The sequence below is a fragment of the Haplochromis burtoni genome, unplaced genomic scaffold, assembly GCF_018398535.1.
Source record: "Haplochromis burtoni strain Fernald_Lab_line unplaced genomic scaffold, NCSU_Asbu1 Contig_385, whole genome shotgun sequence".
In the NCBI taxonomy this organism is placed as follows: Eukaryota; Metazoa; Chordata; class Actinopteri; order Cichliformes; family Cichlidae; genus Haplochromis; species Haplochromis burtoni.
The window spans coordinates 63,671-86,433 of record NW_024582746.1 but is presented as its reverse complement, the minus strand read 5'-3'; the positions used below and the strand labels follow the sequence as shown (position 1 = coordinate 86,433).

Here is a 22,763-nt window from a genome sequence, read left to right as displayed (position 1 = left end):
AATGAAGAATATAGTGACCAGTGTTGTGCAATCCACATTATGCCTTGTGCAGTGCAAATATGCTTAAAGTGATTTAAGTGATGAAGTGAAAACAACAAACTTTCAGGTTTTGTGCTTGATGTCTTATTTTTCAGCTCCTAGTACTGGGGTCTGCAAGCTTTAGTAACAGCAGAGCCATTTTTTGGCAGTTTTTCACCAACAACAATCTGCATAGAGTCACAAAACAATAATACAGACATTATGAAATTGTAGAAATAGAATGAAGTGATTATATCTGTTAGACCTACTCTTAAAATGTTGACAGTTTGAATTTTACCTGACTTTGTGCAAATGAATTAAAATCCAAGTATCTTACTTGGATAATAATTTTAAGAATACTAAAAGTAAAAAAGAAATCATCCAGTTGCATTTTAATATCAGGCATGTCAGCAAGCCAACAGTCTGGCTGTGAATTCAACCTGCTTTTTCCTTCAATTGCTAAATACTTTTTTTTTAAATAATTGAAATCTGATGAAATCTGCTTTAACTGCTGTTAAAGTTCAGGAGAATTTAAAAAATTAAAGTGGCCACAGGGAGCCACTGGAGATGGGCAAAACACTGACATTAAAATGAACACATATTGCTGTTAATTGATTTTCTTCCAGTGATAGGTGAGAGGTGTGTTAACTTCCTGCCAATGCAAACCAGACATGTCTTGCTGTTAAAGCATAATCTGTTATTTGGTCAGCAGACAAGTGTTAAAATGTTGGAGGGAGGAATAGTGCAGACAGCAATGAGCATGGTGAGTTGAAATTAGATGCAGATTGCAAAATCTCACTCTAGTTTGTGAGGAGCACACCTTCCAGACATCTGCATCAAGGTAAACAACACTGAGAAATACTCCGCATGACTTACCCTCCACTACCTGCAACAGAAAACTGCTATTGGTACTTGATCGTGGTACTAGTTGTTTTCATCTAATGCTATGCAAGAAAGAAGGTAAGCTTAAATCAGAAAAGTCCAACCATTACATCAAGTCCTATTAGGATATAAACTTTAGGAAATGCAAAAACTTCCAGCAGCCTCCAAACAGGCACTAATCATCAAAGAACAGTCATTCTATTTTTAAGCAGTCTGGAAAGCCATCCTCTGTTCTCTGATGATTAATAACTGATATCCAGGCCAAGACTTCCTGTTCCACCGGTCGTTGTTTGCTGTCCAGCTATGAATGCAGATAAAGTAAAAAGCTGATAAAAGCTAAATAGCTCTCAGATGATAGTCGATGATTTTGAGTTTGTCGGTGTGCCAAAGCATTTCTCTTCTGCTTTCCACTAATCTTTACCTGCAACCCAGCATAGCCTCTAACGTACTGCAAACAGACTCCTATCAAATATCTGTTGATAAAGTTAGGTTCTCGAGGGGAAAACACCTCATGAAGGTGGAATTCAATTGTTTACTTTTCCATGAAGCTGAATTTTTAAAAAGGGGAGTTTCTCCATGAAAACAAACTCCCATTATTTATTCCAGTACTCCTAATGCAGTGTAATGAAATCATCCTTTCAAAGCATAGTGTACACAGATGCTGTGACTTTCAAATTTTCAAAGGAACACATATTAAAGAATATCCTGTGTCACTCTGGATGTCTCAGTTAAGTGGATGCCTCTGAATGTGGGCTGCGTATAGTTTCCCTGTCAGATGGGGATCATGTCCAATTCCTTATCTGAGACTTAATCTTCAGTACAAAGAAGACTCGAAGATCAAAAAGCTGCCTACAGCCTATAATTCCAGTGATACTGATTCAGAATAACAACAATGCAGGAAATGACCATCTGCTGTTGGAGGAGCCTATCAGTCAGTGTCTTTAAAAGCAGTTTCTGTTAGATTTGCTATGATTTTCTTTATTTGCAACACACAGAATGAGATTGAGACGCTGAAAGCAGAAAATGATCGCCTGAAGTCCAGCGGTAACGCAACACCGACAGCCACACCCGTGAAGACAGCCCGGCCACCCTCTGAGACCTCTAGCACCTCCTCATCCTCCTCACGTCAGTCCTTGGGGCTGTCCCTCAATAACCTCAACATCACAGACACCATCATGTCAGGTGAGCTCAGCGTCACTGCTGGTTTCTGCAGCCCGTCGATCTGAGGTGTCTCTGTGTAGCAGCATTGCACCCAGCAGTTTGTTCTGGGCAGTGAATGCAGTGGGAGGGTGGATAACTGGAAAAAAAGAAACAAAAAGGATACAACTAGATATGTTTTTTGATTATAAAAGGCACTTCTTTCAGAAAGGTTGTATTCATCATCAAGATTGTATTCATACTTCTCATTTGAGAAGTAAGTGTAGGAGTTGTGTGTCTGGTGATGCTGAAGGACATCGTTTATAGTCTGCAGTAATTCGTGTTTTTGTGCAGCATCAAGTTGGATTAGCTCTCTTCATACTTGCCTCAATAAATGCCAGAGAATTGTGTTTGTGGAGAGAAATGATCCGGATGAGCTGCATTAAAATGATGAAATATCTGCCCCTCCCTGCTGTGGGGGTTTGCAGCCAAGCAGGACCTATTACATAAACACTCTTCAATCTCTTCAGGCCTGCCCCTTTTGAGAGCTGGAAAACTTTGTCCCTCTCACTTGGACTGTAATTAACTTAGAAGGCACGGCCCCCTCTGATGACCTAGCCTCTCATTACCTGAACGTCCGGTGAGCCAAGAGCAGCGACATATGGGAAGGCAAGTGGGCCAGTGGGCTGTTATCACCCGAGCACAGAGCCCTCTGCCAAGGGTAGCCAGCCGAATACAAAGTACCCCCTTCCTCTCTCCAAAATGGAACCTGAGAAAAAAGAGAACGATTAAGACTTAGGAGGGGAGCTGTTAATAGTGTGGCAAAAGTCACATCATCCCATCATCCCATTCTTCTGTCACATCCTTCGTGAATGGATGAACAATTCTTCGGCTAGAAACACTCAAATGAGCTCATTCCACTGAACAATTTCTCATTTCTTTACTCGCCTTTCATTTCTGCTCATACATTATCATTCTGTGCACTTCCTAAAAATCAGTGTATGAGAACCCCGACTAAATGTAATTATCACATTAAAGATAGCTGCATTTTACTTTGGAGTCTGTGTGTTTCTAGCTATATTTTTTGGCAGGCAGAGCAAGAGTTTGTTTATTCTGACAGATTCAAGCTGGTTTTTCCTTCTAACATTAAGGTTTATTTTCAGATATTCTCCTCGATGACAGCTATGAGGGCAACCTACGCAAAGAGGGCCGCAGTGTGCGAATAGTGGTTACCATCAGCAGTGGGCCAAATATTACCAAGGTTTGTGAATGATTCCTCCAGGAAAACCACTGTATTAAACTCTGAGAGGTTCTAGGCTATATTGCTATATGTAATACATGTATGTAACTCCTCAGGGTACACAAAGCCAGGAGTACCTGATTGGGTCTATAGGTGTGAGTGGGAAAACCAAGTGGGATGTCCTGGATGGGGTTATCCGACGCCTCTTTAAAGTAAGCAGAAATCATTTGTCCACATGACAGATGTTCCTTACTGAGCTTGCTGTAGTTTGTAAGAGGACTAGCTTGTGTAATAAATCATCTCAGTAATGAATCTGTGCAAATTAAAGCTCCTGTTGTCATCGTTGATTTCATATTTAAATGACTTTAAAAAAAAAGCCCTCACAACACAGAGAGATTTGTAAACTTGGCTGATTGTGCAGTTGTTAAAGTTCCACTGTTCACTCTCGCTGCAGGAGTATGTGTTCCGCGTGGATCCTCTGACCAGCCTGGGTCTCAGCTCAGACAGCATTGTCTGCTACAGGATGGGTGAGGTGATTCGCTCCCACGCCTCTGAAGTGCCTGAGCTGCTGCCCTGCGGCTACCTGGTGGGTGGCAACAACATCATCAAGGTCAACCTTAAAGGTGAGTCAGCTGGGACGTTTTATTTGTGGATTATAGATTTTGTAGTAATGCAATGCAGAAAATATGCATACCTGGTAACAATAACGTAAACTTGAGCCTCATTTTCCAGTCTGCTGTATAATATTCATATTTTCCTTTCCTCTTTCCTTCCTTGTTCATTACAGGTGTTAAGGAGAACAGCATAGACAGTCTCGTGTTTGACACTCTCATCCCGAAGCCCATCATCCAGCGATATCTCAACCTGTTGATGGAGCACCGTCGGATCATCCTCTCAGGACCCAGTGGCACCGGTAAATCCTTTCTGGCTGCCAAACTGGCTGAGTACATCATTTTCCACATGGGGCAGGAAGTGACGGAGCACAATGTGGCCAGCTTTAATGTCGACCAGAATTCCAGCAAGGTATGAAGAACAAGATTTTTTTTTTTTTTAGCTTATCAAGGCTACAAAGTCAAGCTCAGTCACGATTGTGGCAGATCAGCTACCTGCCTATCAGGAAAAACTGATATAGGTAGCACTATTTAAGCTGCTTTAGCCTGTCCACTGTTGCTGCCCACCTCCTCCTTTCATACTGACCCCATCAATCTGTTGTCATCAATGCCTGCTCCATTTACTGAATGCTGTTTCTGACCAGTCACAAGTCATTATAATTCATAGTTTAAGCATAAAAGTTTATCCAGAAGGGTAGAAATCTGTATGTAATATACAGATTTGCTAGTGGCGCATGTCATATGGATTTTATACAGAAATATGAGGACTTGTTACATTGCATTTAAAAATTGTCCAATTAGTGTTATATCACAAATGAATTAATATTTTTGTTCTACACAGGACCTGCGTCAGTACCTATCAACCCTGGCTGAGCAGTGTAACTCTGAGGACACGGACACAGAGCTCCCCACTGTGGTCATCCTGGACAACCTCCACCATATCGGCTCCCTCAGCGACATTTTCAATGGCTTTCTCAACTGCAAGTATCACAAATGGTGAGCCAGAAATTTTCCTCTCCTCTATGCTGAAACGCCTTGCAGGGACAAGTCCTACTGTCACTCACAGCTCTAGTCAGGTCAAGTCCATTTTATTTTCACAGCCTAAATTCAGATGTCACAAGTTTTGCCTCTCAGCATTTTTAGTCTGTTCAGCTTCTGTTCTTGAAAGCTGGATTCAAATATGGGATGAAAAAACCTTTAATAGGCAAAAGGAAAGAACAGCTAGTACATGCAGGTTTGTAGCATGCTCGTGCCCACTCAAGTCAAGTTGTAAACTCACTATAATAACATATCTAAACGTTATGTATTAAAAACTCTGCATTTTTCTCTCGGTTAAGCACTCTGAGTAATCGCATGTGTTTGTCTGTCCAGCCCTTACGTTATTGGGACCATGAATCAGGGGGTGTCTTCGTCTCCTAACCTCGAGCTGCATCACAACTTCAGGTTTGACACATTTGGCTCTGTTATTCTTTGTGCAACATTGCTTATTCACTTGTATACCTTACTTTTATTGTGTTGTGTTTTAAAGCTCCTTCAGTTCTCCAAAAGAGAAATGATTTGTACTTTTACTTGTCCTCCTGCCGAGCTTTGGATCTGTTTGGTTGCAATACTCTGCGTCTCAGAGATCATAAATGAATTCTTCCACAGGGAGTGCTCTGATTATGTCTCCTGGATAATTAGTCCTGTTAAATGAGAATTAATAGGCTGTGATGCCTGTTCTGAGTGAGGATCATTTCTGCTTGGCATGTTTGACTAGTTGATGATTGGACAAATACAATATGATTAGAAAGAGATTAACATGAGCCAGAAATTAATTTAATATGACTCTATTATAGTTACACAGAATGGGATCCAAACTGTGATGGAAGAAACGCTATCACATCATGTTTAAACTGAGATGTTTTGATGAGAAATTGGATTTGATGTTGAGCTGATTGATTTGTTTCTGTGCTTTTGTTTGGCCATTGATCATCTGTCCTATCATAGGTGGGTGCTGTGCACCAACCACACTGAACCAGTCAAAGGTTTCCTGGGGCGCTTCCTACGGCGGAAGCTGATTGAGACAGAGATTGATAAGAATATGCGCAGCAATGACCTGATTAAGATCATTGACTGGATCCCCAAAACCTGGCAGCACCTCAACAGCTTCCTGGAGGCACACAGCTCCTCCGATGTTACCATAGGTCAGGTGTCACACACACAAACAAAAACACACACACTAGTGTGTGTGCTGTTTGTCTAACACTGAAATCTCTGTTGTGCCTTATTTTAGGTGTTATCTGTCTCAGTGTAGTAATGCAATGCAGAAAATATGCAGACCTGGTAACAATAACGTAAACTTGAGCCTCATTTTCCAGTCTGCAGTAATATAAAGTTTTTCTGTATGTCGTCTCTTCGGCAGCTCATTAGTTTTAACTGTGCACCATGTCACTGATCTTTGCTTCACTCATCATCCTCTTTCTCTTTTTTTGTCCCTACAGGCCCTCGTCTGTTCCTGTCCTGTCCCATGGATGTAGAGGGTTCTCGGGTTTGGTTCACTGACCTGTGGAACTACTCCCTGGTGCCCTACCTGCTAGAGGCTGTCAGGGAAGGACTGCAGGTAGGACCTGATAAAACATAACTGTGTGGTTTCACCAATAAATCTTTTTACAGCATAATGCTAAAAATAAAAAAGAACATTAAAGTGACACATTTTTTCAGGTTAGTATATAACAGCATCTAATAAAATCCAAACAAAAGGAAGTATGCAGTAAAATAAAGCCTTAACACATCTGCACTGCTGCCTCATTAACTGCACAAGTTTTAATGTGTGCCATTGTCTGTGTGAATGAATGCTGGCTGCTACTGTGAGAGAAAACGCTGAGATCAAATTTCAACATTTTTAACCCTGCATAACAGGATTTTACCAGTATTTCTATTACAAAGGACACATTAGTCCAGATGAAATTAGCAGTGTTAAAACACTTCTACGCTTTTACTTTCATCTAAGGGGGTTCTCGTTCTGCCGGACCATTTTGTCATGCACCATAGGGCTGGCATGAATGTTAAAATGGCATGAGATGAGAAATAAAACTGAGAAAGAAATTATCATCACCACAGTGTCTGATTTTTATGTCACTTCACACAATGCTAAAAAAAAATTGTAGGTTAGAGTGGCAAACTGTTTTAGTCTCTGTGACCATAAATCTTTACCATCATAAGATTAGAACAACAGTGTTTTATTAAAAAAGAAAGCTTGATTGACCTCTCTCCCTTTTCTGCCTTTCTTGCAGCTGTACGGCAAAAGAGCTGCATGGGAAGATCCATCCAAGTGGGTGAATGACACATATCCATGGAACGCCGCCTCACTGCAGCAGGACGGGCAGTCGCTGCTCCAGCTGAGGCCGGAGGACGTGGGATATGATGGATACAGCTTGTCCAAGGAGGGCGCCTCATCCAAGCAAGTGTCTCAGAGTGACACTGAGGGAGACCCACTGGTGAGGAACAAAAGACAAAGGATGTTCTCAGAGTTTTTTAAGTGACTAAGAATTAAAAGAGCAAACATGAATGCTGAGAAAGCTGATGGAGCAAGTTCTTTGTAGAGCATGAATGTTCATGTCAATGCTGCGAGTAGTCATTGCTCAGGCAGTGTTTGGGTGTTGTTGACGTGGCCTCATAAAGAGGTACAGACTCATGGGACTGATAAATTATTACCAGCGGCTGTTGATAACCTACAGGTTGCATTTTGTCAATACTTGATTTCTAACAAATGAATGAACATGTCGTTTACATTGGCACCAGAACAAAATGAAAATGAAAAAAGCTAAGTGGGCTGATAGCATCGATGCTGACGCTGGTGTTGGTATCAGATCAATACCATCATCGCAGTATCGATACTTTATTTCTGTCCTGTAAGTACAGAAAAATATTTTTTGGGAAATGAAAAAATACACCTCAGACATGCACTATGGAAAATGTCTGAGCTTTTTTTCTGTGTTTTATTTATTTTATTCTATTTTATTTATAGCCCATATGTATATTATGACAATATGTTTGCATATGTTTACTGATGATGTAACTTATTTATAAATCATGACAAACTGCTGTCTCTAAGCTTTATGAGTTAAAAGTATCAGTGTCAGTAGTAGCCATACTGACTGGATCTACTTGGTATCAGACTGATACTATTTGCAGTACCACACAGCACTATTAGAAAAGAAGGAAAGGTTGAGAAGAGAATGCTCCTCAGTACCACAGTGACCCACCCACACACACACCAGATGCTTAACGTGACGGAGGGTTGGAAGACGAGGCAGGAAATGGTGGAAAGAGAGAATTCATCATCATTATTGCAGCCCAAAAGGATATAAAGACTAGTCACCCAAAAACAACTGGCTTGATTTAACAAATATGTGTGTGTGTCCACGTGTGAGCATTTGGAGCACAGGTGTGCCACAGCTCATTTCAGGAACACTTGAAGTGACGCGCCAGATGTAGCAACACTCCTGCATTATTTAGACCATTAGCTCTATTGCAGGGATGAAAAGTGCTGCTGTTTTATTGCGGGCTATTTAGCACAAGGTTTTCTGTCTTTTTTTAAGAACATGGAGAATATAAACAGAGAAGGTTTGAGGGTCACTGCATTGAGGTGTTGGAAGTTAGCAGTTGTTCATTCCTTACATTGTGAAAATGGAAAATACAGTCAAAGAAAGAGTAGATCACATTAGTAATGATACCCAACCTTTGAAAATATTATGATGTATTAGGTGAAAGGTCAGACTGCCAGTTTGCTTCCAGTATCTTTTGCACAAGAGTCACACTGCACACATCTTTGGGTTTTAATCTCAGATACGAACCTGTAATGTTTCATAACTTCATCTTGCACATTTGCAATGCTATGGTGTCTACAAACACTATGTGTACTATGTGCCACCTTTGTGGTAGTTACCATTACAGTATCTCTTGAGCACATTTTGCCATGGTAACGCAGACTGACTGACTCACAAGGTATAAAATAAAAACAGGGGCCACAAGCTTAGAGTTGCGTAAAATTCTTGATTGATTTTGTGAAATCTGCTTTTGAATATTAGCAACAGTAAATCCTAACTGTAGTAATCATTTGGAGAGTCCTCAGATTTATCTTGTAAACTCTTGGCAAATGTGCTGATCACCAGGGTAGGAATTATCACACTCATCAGAGCACAACAGTAGCCAACAGTAGAGCCCTGCTAAAGTTATGAAATGCTGAGGTTTTCCTGCTTTGAGTGTCTCTAGTTTTCCGTTCCATTCTAACTCTGCGTTATGTTGCAGATGAACATGCTGCTACGGCTGCAGGAGGCAGCAAACTACTCCAGCACGCAGAGCTGCGACAGTGACAGCACCAGTCACCATGACGACCAGCTAGACTCTTCACTGGAGTCAGCACTATGAGAGCAAGAGATACTGATCCCCTAACCCGCACCCCTTGGACCTCCCAGAACCTGGGAACTATCAAACCCCCATCACTACCGGACACCCCTATAGTTAGCAAATGATATATGAAAAGTTTTATTATCCAAAATGATTTACCCAACATTTGAGAGAGAAAAAAGCCTATTTTTACACAGCGATGGTGCAATATTAAATCAGATTATTTTATGTCTTAAAGATGTGTCTTCAACTTGGTCCCCGGTGATCAAAAAGGTAAACGACAATATGCGTAAGATCGAATCTATTTTACTGACATCGGATAGTGTTCGCCAGTCATTTTTAATGGATGTGTAACATTTGAAGAATACAACTTTTCATATATATTATAGGTTTTAGTGTGTCTGATAAGGAACATCACACTTTGTTCACACTTTTCATTTTAGGTGTGAGAAAATGAAAGAAGTTCAGCGTGATCAAACTGGATTTTTTGTTATCTAGTTATATTTTCAGGTGTTTACATTTAGGGTCGGGTTTTGTTGTGTATGTCTTTCCTTGTTTACAGAGGTGCTTCTCACAGACACACACTCAAATGAATGCACTTGCACACAGGCAGCAGGAGAGACTCTCTGTTAATGAAAGCTTTTAAAAGTTCAGGCCATCATTTAATCTACAGCCCAGCCTGCCACAGTGTCCTTGAGCAAAGTACCATATCTCCACCACTTCTGACTACCCTGATCTCTTACACTATCTTTCAGGTGATGTAATGCTCTCTAGTGGCCACAGGCTGTTTTACATCCAGTGTGTTTACACACAAATCATCAGGTTTCAGTAAAAGTCATTTATGGTCAACCAAACCTGCTCCTTACTGGGTTTGGAGTAGATTTTGTTCACCGCTGTACCATTTTTAAAAAATATCTTTGCTTTTTGTGAACATGACGAGGGTGTAGCTAATATTGGAGCATACTAACACACTCTGCTGCCCTCAGCTCAGTCACTAGTTGAGCCTCGTGGTGCTGGTCTCCTGCCCTGAATGTTGTCGGCGTCAGGCACTGCCAAGCCGCTCCTCGCCCCCCCCCCCTCCATGCCGACAACAAGCACAACGAAAGCGCATTGTCTGTGTGTGTGATCCAGTCTCACTACTACTGTGAAGAAAAAAATTGAAAAGTGCCAACGTTTTGTTTCGATTTGACTGCCAAATGTAAACACAATGCAGAGCCGAACATGGTTGTAGAAGTCTACATTACGCTGTTCTTGGCCTGCTGTCAATGTTTAGCTGAAATGTACCGTGAAGAGAGCAGACAGCGCCCTCTCTGTGGATTGTAACAGGAGTAACCAGGTATTTTTGGCAGTCTGCACAGGGTTTGGTGCAATGTAGGCTGACCCTGAGTTCAGTAATACCTAACAGAGTAGCGTGGTATTCTGCGGCCCTCATTAGAAATTCTTTTTTGACATGTGCTTCGGTTTCTACCCGTGAGGTACCCGAAAGGAATCCAAATTGTCGCATCCGTATACAAGTTAACCAGATCAGTCAAAGAGCTGAATAGGGGAACAATGATATTGGTGCTTTCTCCACTGCCTTAAATGTTCAAAAGTTTTTTTCCAAGCATCTTCTGGTGAGAAGACGAGATAGTATTGATATGCTTCCTGCTATGTCAAAGATGCTGCTTGCAGTGGGACAAACAGCCACTTTTGTTTGTTTTCCCTCCCTTACCCTCTAAAGCACCCTTTCTCCTTTCTGACAGTTAGATTATAAAAGAGTGAATAGTGTATTTGAATTTGACCAATATTGTATGAACATTTAAAAAAGTATATAATAGAGGGGTTGGGATATTTTTTTAAGTTGTTTTGTGCCCAGTTGAGCTGGGCTCACTTGAACTGATAGGAGCACAACCAAACTGTTTCAGGTGTTCTTGCCTGATGAGCATGTCTTGAACCTTTTTAAAGGGGATGCATTATGAGGAGACCTTTACCTTTATGTATGCGTGTATTGGACGGAAGCCATTTAGATTTTTGATTGTCCTCTCTTTGTTTATCGAGTGGGTTGGTTTTGCACACTTTGAGGTTGGGTTGGGTTGTAAATACTTAAGTCTTGCACAGTGAATCAAAGATGCATTCTGCCCTGTCGATGTTCCAATATGCTTAACCCACCGAATAAATTATTGTACTTTGAAAACAGAGAGAAAAAAAAGAAATGCAAAATTCAACACGCTGTCAGAAACAGGTGTGTGTCTTGTGGTGATTGGATGTTGTGCCTATGCAGGAGGCATACAGTGTACAGTAAGAAACAGCTTTTTTTTAACTCACTGAAATCACAAAAGGAGAAGAAAAAAAATAGGCACTTACTCCAGTATTCCTCATCCTGCCATAATATTTTCTGGATCTTAGGAATCCCAGTTGTTCATTAGAAACACTTCCCCTCTGGACATTTTAACTGAAGCTTACCGCCATGTTAGGCTTGCTAGTTGGCCGAGACACCGAAGCTGATCTGACACCGTACTGTAAACATTTACCAACAACCAACAGGTGCTACTGGTCAGAGCTCACCAGAGACCAAGAAGTCATGTTGTCACAACCTCAGGACAATTCTATCCTCTACAATCCTACCTGTGTTCAGCTTCACGCGTGTCTCCGCAGCCAAGTTGTTGATGGTCCGCACATTCTTTTGGCAAAGGGGTGTAGTTGCATGCTAAAGGGGTGGTTGCTCCTTACCTAGACTTACACCCGCATATCAAACCTATCTGTTAACAGTGTACACCATGGTGACATTTTCCCCACTTAACACTTTGCAGTTACATCTCAGTTGAAAACCATAGCATTTACTCTGGTTTGAGAGAACGTTTTCTTCTTTTTGGGTGAAACATTTGTCCTTAAATGTTTTATATTTTGTACATTTGTATGTAACATATCATGTAAATAGACAGAGACAGTGATTTACCTCATCTGGAGGATTTTGTAGTCTTTGTAAAGCCCTAATAAATGGTATTTGGTGTCACACAGGCAAAAACGGTCTTTTGTGTTCATTTTATTTTATTCATGTCTCTTAGAATGATAAGAATTAAAAGAAAAATATAAATTAAAAAAAACATATTCAAGTGAAAGTAAGGAATATGAAACACATTTTACTTAGAATCAGATCAGCATATACTAATTCCAACAAAGATGGTGCTAGGTGTTGGCATTAACTCTAAAGAGTTTTGCATGCAGGACGTTCTGATGATATCAATTGTGTGTATGTTATATGCTTTGGATGCAGTCTGGAGTTTGGTTTGTAGGAAGAGTTTTTACAGTCCAACACAAAAGATGAACCTAACAAGATTATAAGATGACAACTATGGAATGATTCTTATATAGCACTTTTCTACTGTCCCAGAGTACTGACGGCGCTCTATACAACATGCCACATTCACACAACCACTTTCACTGTACTTCGTGCTACTACATTCACACTCCGATGGATGAATTGGAGAGCAACTTGGGGTTAGTATTTTGCCCAAGGATACTTGACATGCAGACTGGAGGAGCCAAGGATCGAACCACCAGCCTTCCAATTAGTAGGTGACCTGCTCCACCTCCTGAGCTACAGCCACCCTGAAACTGAGAAGGATTTTTCAGTTTCTGGTGTGTCAAAGAAGGCCAGAGAAGTAACATGCTTATAATTAGGTGCTGTCCATTGAAAATATAATTGATTGAATGTCACAAATATTAGCTGTAAGAATGCAGTAAAACTAGGTGAAAATATCATGTCACAGACTATATATTATACAATTCATGTCACCCGACCAGTCACATGAGGTGGCCTAATCCTAAAATGTTTGTGATTTTTTTTTTTTTTAGCATCTAGCGCTTGCTATATGAAATACATTGTTCAAAGGGGGGAAAACAGATCTATACACGCAGGAGTAGACGAAATGAGGTGATAATATTCAGTAACCAATCGTTGTTGCAAAGGTGTGATTTTATTTTGAAGGATTATCGTGTTCTCTTCCAGGAGCGCGAGACTGAAGCCATAGCAAACATGGCACCCGGCACGACTCCTGTAACGGAGTCAGAGGAAGATCTTAAAACCTTTAAATCTAAAGGAGCTCCGATATCTTTACCGAAACATTCCTACTGGTTTGACTTCTGGGCTTTCGTGGTCTTTGATTTCGTGTTATTCCTCGTCGTGTATTTCTTAGTCCCTTAAAAGGTAAGAATGAGTGCGCGTGGAAGTTTCCAGCTAAAAGTGGGTGGCTACGGATGTTATCTAACTTTTTTTTGTCCCACAGCTGCCGAGCCTGATATAAAAATGGGATTTAAATAGCGCTAATTTGAAATAAACAGTTTTAAAGTTAGTATTGATGCAGCTGTATCATAAATACCATTCTGAGAGCTCATATTCAGTGGTTAGCCAGCTGGTATCAAGATTCAAGATCACTTCCTTGGATCTAGTATTAGCTATGCAACGTTTGCCTGAAAGGTCTTCAATTTACAATGTAAATTGTACTATTTTTAAGAATTTACACTCTACACTTCCTGTGTAGGGTGGGCCGTTATCGCTCTAGAAAAGTCATGTGCCTATCTTCGCTAATTTTGATGCAATAATTTAACGTCATGCTTTTATGTGCTTTTCGAAGTGCATGATACGAGATATCCGGTGTAGAAGCGCAGTGACTTTTCCCCGTTACTAATTTTCTTCTGTTATCGGCTCCTCGTTTTGTCCAATCAGCCCTCCATATCCAAAATCTATTTCTATTACTGCTACACTGAGACACGAACAGCTAATTATGCAGTTTGAGATGCTGGAAATGTTATTGATTAGAATGTATAGATGTATATATGTAGTAGTTGTGATTATGCATTTGTGTTCCCTGTGTTAGAACTTTGTTTTCAAAGTACTTCTCTTTGTTAAAGGTTGGTTCCAGGACTTTGAAGCTTGAAGATGCAGAGTGCTCGCCCTGCCCTGCCCTTGGAAATGTTAACCCTGCTTTGAATCTAACACCATGTGATTGGATGTCGTACATCATTTGGCTGCATAACAAACATCTGAACTACAGAGCTGCTGTGACTGGACTATCCTCCTTAATCCATGGAATCAGTTTTTCTGTGGGGGCGAGAAACATTTGAAGTGCTGTATTGTTGAAAAGTCACAATGATGTCATCAGGACTTACAAAATGCTTTTACCAGAAAGTTACTAAGACACTTTAAGTGTTGTTACTGTCAGTTGTTAAGTAGTTTTATTAACCCATGTTTTATTAATAATGTTTAATTTTCTGGCTTCTTCCTAGTGTTTTGGTTTTGTTTCCATGTTTTCCTGATCATCACCTGTAAATAAATCTGACATCTCCAAATGAATGTATTGTCATATCAAGCTATGCGATCAATTGGTGTGGGACCCATATGGACACCAGAAGATTAGCGTCCACCTTCACTCATGAAAGAACAATGCTGTGTTGGGAGAAATACTAGAATGCCGAAGCCATGGAAATTTCCACATGGAAAACACTGCAAATAAAGTTTTTTGTCTACTTGGTAAATTACAACATTCTGTTATCTGTTGGATGAACTTCTCATTTATCAGCATCACATCTGTTATTAGGATCTGAGTACAGTGTTAGGTTCTTATACCACTGGGAGTGACTGCACTTTTGAGACACATAAAGCGCAACTGTTTAGCTAATGACTTAAATGTTTTGAATTGACCGGGGCTTTTTTTTTTTTTTGTTAACACTTTTGGGCACTTGTTAATGCTTTTATTTTGGAAATCACACATTCGCCCACGTCTTTCCGCATTGCGTTAGGGCTAATAGCAAATTAATTGCTGGTTGCAGCTTCCTAGTGACTTTTTTTAAGGAATTCGTGTAGTTTGCGTTATGGAAAGCGGTCCAGTGGAGAGCACAGGTCCGTGTCACAGCAGCGTTCATTGGTACCGCGAGCCAGGCCGCCCATGTGTGTGCGCGTTAGCTCCTCACCGCGGCTAAATGCAGTGATTCTAGTTAGCTATGCTAATGTAAACATGGAAAACTTAATGGGTTAACCGTTAATACTTAGGTTCATACAATATGTTCACTGTATTCGTGTTGTTTTTTAAGTAAATTTGTTCTTAGTGTTATGATTTTAAGTTAGTTAATCTGTTTTTAGCTAATTTAACTGGGCTATATTCAAATACTGTTCAACATGACTAAATTTCTATTTCTGATATATTGTGTGAGTAATTAAATATACTTTCAATAAATGGCAACATTAAGCTATCTTGGAAATGTTTGTAAATATTTTGAAATAACTGGGAATTTTTAATCGATTGCTTGTAATATGTGGCCATAAATTCACCTGAGTCCCAATTATAGAAACAGTACTTTTGTACTCTCAAAAGGTTATTGGACTGTTTTGCCAACAAGTTCAACTTTTATCTCGAAAAACAGGTTGGATTTTTTATAATATTTTTTGCAATCCCGACATGTGTTACAGTGCTGCTCTGGAGAGCAGTGTTTTAATCTACTTATTTGTAGGCAGCACCCTGAAAAACACCCATTTTTTCCCACTTTCATGCATCTCTCTGATGTTTCTTTAAGTTCCTGTGAAATATTTTGTTGAGGCTTACGTGGCTCACAACGTCTTGAGAAGACTAGACTTCATCTATACCCACAGTAGCTTAGCAGCACCTGTGCACCAGCGGGTTCACAGATGATTTTCTTGTAACTTTGTCTCTTGGTGCTAAATTATAAAGCTGTCACAAGAGGACATCTGACTTTCCAAAAAAGACATAACTCTGTCCACTGTGTGTGTTTAATCAGATATATTCCTGCCGTTGTCATCCCTAAGACTGCTGATCCCTCCTATGCGGCTGATTTCTGCAGCCATGTGGCAGGTGGCTCAACGGAGGGATGTTCTCGACTATGAAAAGCTTGATGAATTTGTGACACTGGTCACGGCATCAGTTCCGGACCTGCTCAATCCGAAGCAACGAGGAAAACTGCTGCTTCGGCTGCGAGCCAGAGTGAGTCAGTAGGTGCGCAGAAATGCATTCCACTCCACAAGTGGGTAATCCAGTGACAGTAGCTGAATGAATACCTTCCTGTTGCTTCAGGTTATACTTGAGCTGTGCAGAAATGAGGAAACAGCCAACATCCTGTGTGTACAGCCTCACCTAGAGCGAATCCACCCACCGGGATACACAGGAGTAAGTGTTAGCACCATTTTGCACAAGTCCAAAGTCCAGGTCCAAAGTTGTGTTACTGTTAAAAGTTCAGTGAGTGAAGACCTTGCAGAGGAAACATTTCATCTGAACTCACCTCTAAATCCAGCATCAGAAGTCTGATAACAAACTGTGAAAGGCGATGCATTTTGGAAACAGGCGTAGTCTGTTGGTAGAGTTAAAATAGAGCTTTCTGAATGCAATGAGCAAAGCTGCGTTCAGAGACAACATATTTTATCAGTATTATCAGTAATGTAGCTGCGGTGGATTGATCACATTCAGGGCTTGTGTTGCTGTTAGTGTCATGTGGAACGTTTTACTGGTTGTGAGAGGTATGGATTAGTTTAATCTGCATATTCTGTAGAGAGGGAGAATGGCTTCTAAAACAGAATAATGATTCTAATCACCCATTAAATATGCAGTGGATGATCAAATATAAATGTTAGCTTTCCAACATAATTTTTCATCCTTTATCATTATTGTTGGTCTGATAGTGACGAAGATCTCAGTTGTAATGATTTCTTTCAGAGTGGGGATGCAGAGGTGGATGCAGAAGAGGCCATCTTTGTGGAGCTAACCCAAACACTCCTGAAAGACCCAGCAGAGAGGGAACATTTTTACCAGGCAAGTGCTCTTAGATGTAGCCAATCCATGTATTTCTTATCTTCTTCCTTTTAACTTTTTTTTTATAACTAGCTGTTAATGTTTGTTCTTCTCAGGAGGTTTTCCCCACAGAATATGGCCTCAGCTATGATGCGGACATGCAGCTTCTTGTGTGGGAGTTTCTCTCCAAATTAGAAAGACTTCTGCCGGTGCCAGACCTCGGTCAGGTAGGCCTACATGAGGGCATAATATTGGCCATATAAGATTCATTATTATTATAAAATACTGTTCTATACATCAAACACTGTTGAATGGTTGGGCAGCAGTCACCAAAGGTACTGAAGATGAGTAACAGTATTAGTAGTTTGTGCATGTAGTATTAAAGATATACATACATTTTTCCTATCTTTAGCCTTTTCAGTGTTTGTTTTTTCTTCTTAGTTTTCAACTACTCAGCAGTTAATCAAGTATTTTTTTCATTGTTTGGTCGATTAAGAAATTAATTACCAGGAACCTCCCTGATTTTCACCAGCATTCACTGGATTTTACACGTTTGAATTTGTACCCACAGGGTGAAAACTGTCAGTGCACAGCTCTGCTGTAAAAGTGTTGCATTTAGTTGCAGTTGGCTGATTGTTAGTAGGACTGTGTCTTCACTCAGTACTCCCCAAGACTTCACTGACTCACCTGAATGAATATCACATTGAAGGATTACTGTTTTAACAAACTGTGATCCTCCAACAAAGATCCAGTCTGTAAGTAAACAGGGACAGAACAGGTTTCCCAAGAAGCCAGGTAAAAGACCAACAGCCAGAGTGAAAGCAGTCCAGTGATGCATGAGAAGATGATCTTGAAGGTGAGATTGGGGAAATTTCAATCAGATAAAGTTATTTTATTTTAGTGAGCTGGTTCCCGAGACTATTTGGTCACGTCTCATATTTAATCACCATTCCCCCTCCTTCTCTTCAAAACAGTTGTCTTTTGGAATTTAAACTTCTTCAGACTGAATCTTTTTTTTCCATAATCAAACAGACTGTTTCCTGGCTTACCTCTGCCCCCTCTGTACTGAAGGACTGCTTGCAGGTGCTCTCCAATCCCAGTGACCTCAAGTCTCTCCTGCAACACCACAAATGCCTTGAGCACCTCAGCACCCAAGGTAAATCAGTTAGTCACTTTAAAGCTGTTCAAGGTTTGCTGTCTCACTTTTAATAACTGTCATTTAAAGTTTTAGATGAGGCATCTACACTTTAAGGTGAGTTTTTCTCTCTTTTTTTGTTGCACATTTTAACTTTTGTGTTTCTCTGTAGGCACCACAGTGGAGATGTCCACCCAGGTCTTTGCCTGCTCAGAGTGTCCCTTCTTCCACATGCAAGAGTCCTACCTGCTGCAGCACATTGAGCACAGCCATCCTGAACAATACGCCAAACTCCAGAGGGCGGCACAGACATGTGAGACCCCCAAGAAGACGTTCCCTCCTCAGTTCCCAAAGCCCTTCCCCATCCACGATAGGCCTGACCCACACACATGCCAGGAGTGCGGCAAAACCTTCACGCGGGTCTCGGACGTGACTCGTCACCAGCGGACCCACACGGGCGAGCGCCCGTACACCTGTGAGGAGTGTCGGAAGGGCTTCAAGAACTCTTGGGATCTGACCAGACATCAGCGCATCCACACTGGAGAGCGCCCCTTCCTTTGCTCTCATTGCGGCAAACGGTTCACTCAGATGGGGCTGCTCAAACTGCATTCTGAGCGAACGGCTTGTGGCCAGACCTGCAACCCTCAGCTAGACCTAACAACAGAGGTGGTGGTGACAGAGGTGGTGTCAGAGAAGGGGGGCGGTCAGTATAAATGCCAGAAATGTGGTGAGAGCTTTAGCAGCATCCTGGATCGACTGAAGCACAGGCAGAGGCACATCGTAAGGCGTCAGTACAAATGTCCCATGTGTGAGAAGATCTACGGCCGAGCCTCGGACCTGAAGAGACACCAGATGAAGCACACAGGTGAGCGGCCATTTCCATGCGAGTGCGGGAAAAGCTTCACCCACGTGTGGCTTCTGAATAAGCACCAGCAGACCCACAGCAGAGAGCGTCCCTACCCCTGTGCAGAGTGTGGAAAGAGCTTCACGCAGCTTCAGATCCTTAACAGGCACCTCCTGACTCACAATGGCCAGCGGCCTTTCCAGTGCTCATACTGCGAGAAGAGCTTCACCCAGCTGGCCAGCCTCACACGCCACGAGAGAATCCACACAGGGGAGCGGCCATACCTCTGCACCACCTGCCAGAAGTCCTTTCTCACTCACGGAGAGCTTGTGAGGCACCAGCGCATCCACAGCAACTTCCGGCCCTTCAGCTGTCCTCAGTGCCCGAAGAGCTTTAAAACCAAGCGCGCTCAGAGTGAACACTTCCACAGCCACATAGGCGAGCACCCGTTCGAATGCGGCCGCTGCGGAAAGAGGTTCTCCAAGTCCACCTCGCTCGTCCGACATAACCTGACTCACACGGGGGAGCGACCACACTCATGCTCCCAGTGTGGGAAAACCTTCCTGACCTCTGGGGAGCTGCTCCTGCACAAACGCACACACACCGGAGAGAGGCCGTACCCTTGCTCTTACTGTGAGAGGAGGTTCAGGTGCTCATCAGACCTCAACATACACGTACGGACTCACACCGGCGAGAAGCCACACAGCTGCGCATTCTGTAAGAAGGGCTTCTGTACGTCTACGAGGCTGAAGAGACACATGCGCACACACTCAGAGAAGGTGGATTTATTGAGTCCTTGAGCTATTGGGAGAAAATCACTTCGTTGCTCCAACATAACTGTTGTCATTTAAAATAAAAAGAGCCTTAAATTAGTTCACTGTGTGTATTTTTTTGTTTTGTTTTTTGGTGCTCTGTTTGGTTTCTCTGATGTATAATTCACGGCAATCTTCCTGGCACTATATTACTGTGTTTGTGCCAGGGGAGTGGATCTTTGCGGCGGACCAATTTTTGGCGCAACGTGTTTTGGGGTTTGAAAGCCACAGATAGGCAGTATTTTGAGAAAATGTATGTCAGCTGTTCCAATACTCATGACACATAAGATCACTAAGGCTTTTTGCCTACATTGTCCTCCTCCTCTCCTGGATTGCCTGGAGCTTTCTTTAAGTGTCTTCCCAGCTTTGACAAATGGCCAGCTGGAATAACCACATTTACTCAGGGCCTTTTTGACATGGTGTTCTTCTGCTTTCCTGGCCGCTCTGTCTGTGGGGATGGTGTTTGCTTTGTATTGTAGAGTCCTGAAACATGTTTCCCACTGAAAACACTACATGGAGGATTTATGGGTTTATGTTTTGGCTTATCAAGAAAACCATTTGTAATCTTTAAAAGCACAGAAGCAGAGAGCAAAAAAAGTGTAACATCTGAATTACAGAAAAGAGGAGGATGGCTAAAGAAATTTGAATGAGGTACAGAAAGGGAAGTTACAAAAGTGGAAGAATCTGGAAGAAGGATCTTGAGGACAGATTTTTTTTTTTTAGATGAAACCACTGGCACAGGATGAGGACTGCATCCAATGTGAGCTTCTGTTAAATTACTGTGTTGTTAGTGTTTTACATGTTGATTAACTCATCCATCTGTGTAAATATCACTGGGGCAGAATAATAGATTACAGATCATCTTGTAGGATGTTAGCAGTCCACTCAAGCTGGACATCATCTATACATTGTCTCTAAAGGTACATCAGCAGTGACTGCTCTGATATTTTGGCTCATCAAATTGAATTAAAGATTAAACACGAAGTCAGTGTGCTGAATATCACACTGAAGCAGGCTTTAAATGTTTGCTTTGCATGTCTACAGCCCAGTCTTAGCTATCCTGTTTGTTGGATAGCTAAGTTTAGAATATTTTTTATTCTGTAGCAGCATATTCATGACAGTGAACTGTGTTATTTTGATTGTGCTTTAAATAACTTGTAGAGGTCTAAAGAGAGACAAAACATGTAGTTCAAAAGGAAAAAGAAAGCTTGGGCAAGACGCTTTACCCTACTGGTGTTGGTCAGAGAGGCCGATGGCACGATATGGCAGCCTCGCTTCTGACAGTCTGCCCCAGGGCAGCTGTGGCTACAACTGTGGTTTGCCTGCACCAGTGCGTGAATGAATAGTGGAATTGTGAAGTGCTTTGGGTGCCTAAAAAAGTGCTATATACAGTGGCTTGCAAAAGTATTCGGCCCCCTTGAACTTTCCCACATTTTGTCACATTACAGCCACAAACATGAATCAATTTTATTGGAATTCCACGTGAAAGACCAACACAAAGTGGTGCACACGTGAGAAGTGGAACGAAAATCATACATGATTCCAAACATTTTTTACAAATAAATAACTGCAAAGTGGGGTGTGCGTAATTATTCAGCCCCCTTTGGTCTGAGTGCAGTCAGTTGCCCATAGACGTTGCCTGATGAGTGCTAATGACTAGAGTGCACCTGTGTGTAATCTAATGTCAGTACAAATACAGCTGCTCTGTGACGGCCTCAGAGGTTGTCTAAGAGAATATTGGGAGCAACAACACCATGAAGTCCAAAGAACACACCAGACAGGTCAGGGATAAAGTTATTGAGAAATTTAAAGCAGGCTTAGGCTACAAAAAGATTTCCCAAGCCTTGAACATCCCACGGAGCACTGTTCAAGCCATCATTCAGAAATGGAAGGAGTATGGCACAACTGTAAACCTAAACTCACAGGCCGAACAAGGAGAGCGCTGATCAGAAATGCAGCCAAGAGGCCCATGGTGACTCTGGACGAGCTGCAGAGATCTACAGCTCAGGTGGGGGAATCTGTCCATAGGACAACTATTAGTCGTGCACTGCACAAAGTTGGCCTTTATGGAAGAGTGGCAAGAAGAAAGCCATTGTTAACAGAAAACCATAAGAAGTCCCTTTGCAGTTTGCCACAAGCCATGTGGGGGACACAGCAAACATGTGGAAGAAGCTGCTCTGGTCAGATGAGACCAAAATGGAACTTTTGGCCAAAATGCAAAACGCTATGTGTGGCTGGAAAACTAACACTGCACATCACTCTGAACACACCATCCCCACTGTCAAATATGGTGGTGGCAGCATCATGCTCTGGGGGTGCTTCTCTTCAGCAGGGACAGGGAAGCTGGTCAGAGTTGATGGGAAGATGGATGGAGCCAAATACAGGGCAATCTTGGAAGAAAACCTCTTGGAGTCTGCAAAAGACTTGAGACTGGGGCGGAGGTTCACCTTCCAGCAGGACAACGACCCTAAACATAAAGCCAGGGCAACAATGGAATGGTTTAAAACAAAACATATCCATGTGTTAGAATGGCCCAGTCAAAGTCCAGATCTAAATCCAATCGAGAATCTGTGGCAAGATCTGAAAACTGCTGTTCACAAACGCTGTCCATCTAATCTGACTGAGCTGGAGCTGTTTTGCAAAGAAGAATGGGCAAAGATTTCAGTCTCTAGATGTGCAAAGCTGGTAGAGACAAACCCTAAAAGACCGGCAGCTGTAATTGCAGCAAAAGGTGGTTCTGACTCAGGGGGTTGAATAATTATGCACACCCCACTTTTCAATTATTTATTTGTAAAAAATGTTTGGAATCATGTATGATTTTCGTTCCACTTCTCACATGTACACCACTTTGTGTTGGTCTTTCATGTGGAATTCCAATAAAACTGATTCATGTTTGTGGCTGTAATGTGACAAAATGTGGA

The 22,763-nt window shown here is 41.7% G+C and overlaps 2 protein-coding genes across 3 annotated transcripts in view; both read left to right on the top strand.

Moving 5' to 3' along the window:
• The window catches only part of nav3 (neuron navigator 3), a 206,524-nt gene extending 191,596 nt beyond the window's left edge, over positions 1–14,928 (top strand). The window contains exons 32-44 of the mRNA XM_042212662.1: positions 1,896–2,082; positions 3,201–3,298; positions 3,394–3,489; positions 3,732–3,900; positions 4,065–4,300; positions 4,730–4,884; positions 5,260–5,331; positions 5,875–6,071; positions 6,369–6,487; positions 7,161–7,364; positions 9,178–13,189; positions 13,265–13,462; positions 14,167–14,928. Coding sequence (XP_042068596.1) covers positions 1,896–2,082; positions 3,201–3,298; positions 3,394–3,489; positions 3,732–3,900; positions 4,065–4,300; positions 4,730–4,884; positions 5,260–5,331; positions 5,875–6,071; positions 6,369–6,487; positions 7,161–7,364; positions 9,178–9,297 — 1,653 coding nt within the window. The 3' untranslated portion in view covers positions 9,298–13,189; positions 13,265–13,462; positions 14,167–14,928. The remainder of the gene's footprint in view (positions 1–1,895; positions 2,083–3,200; positions 3,299–3,393; positions 3,490–3,731; positions 3,901–4,064; positions 4,301–4,729; positions 4,885–5,259; positions 5,332–5,874; positions 6,072–6,368; positions 6,488–7,160; positions 7,365–9,177; positions 13,190–13,264; positions 13,463–14,166) is intronic.
• Positions 14,929–16,193: 1,265 nt separating this feature from the next.
• Positions 16,194–21,074, top strand: LOC102295735 (zinc finger protein OZF). 2 transcript variants are annotated; one of them, XM_042212660.1, is made up of 5 exons: positions 16,194–16,250; positions 16,341–17,072; positions 17,168–17,278; positions 18,084–18,207; positions 18,359–21,073. In XM_042212660.1, the coding sequence occupies exons 3-5, from the start codon at positions 17,210–17,212 to the stop codon at positions 19,828–19,830; spliced, it is 1,665 nt and encodes a 554-aa protein (XP_042068594.1). In that variant the 5' UTR covers positions 16,194–16,250; positions 16,341–17,072; positions 17,168–17,209; the 3' UTR covers positions 19,831–21,073. The 2 variants fall into 2 exon arrangements, with proteins under 2 accessions (XP_042068594.1, XP_042068595.1); XM_042212661.1 differs by lacking the exons at positions 16,194–16,250; positions 16,341–17,072; positions 17,168–17,278 and adding an exon at positions 17,286–17,907 and having other exon boundaries at positions 18,359–21,074.
• The last annotated feature ends 1,689 nt before the right edge of the window (positions 21,075–22,763 follow it).

What these genes read in the sequence shown, in the direction of transcription:
- LOC102295735 (XM_042212660.1), top strand. Translation starts at nt 17,210, where the DNA reads ATGCAGCTTCTTGTGTGGGAGTTTCTCTCCAAATTAGAAAGACTTCTG. An exon ending in CGGTGCCAGACCTCGGTCAG is followed by an intron (nt 17,279 to 18,083) that starts GTAGGCCTACAT and finishes ATAATCAAACAG; the next exon opens with ACTGTTTCCTGGCTTACCTC. An exon ending in TGAGCACCTCAGCACCCAAG is followed by an intron (nt 18,208 to 18,358) that starts GTAAATCAGTTA and finishes GTTTCTCTGTAG; the next exon opens with GCACCACAGTGGAGATGTCC.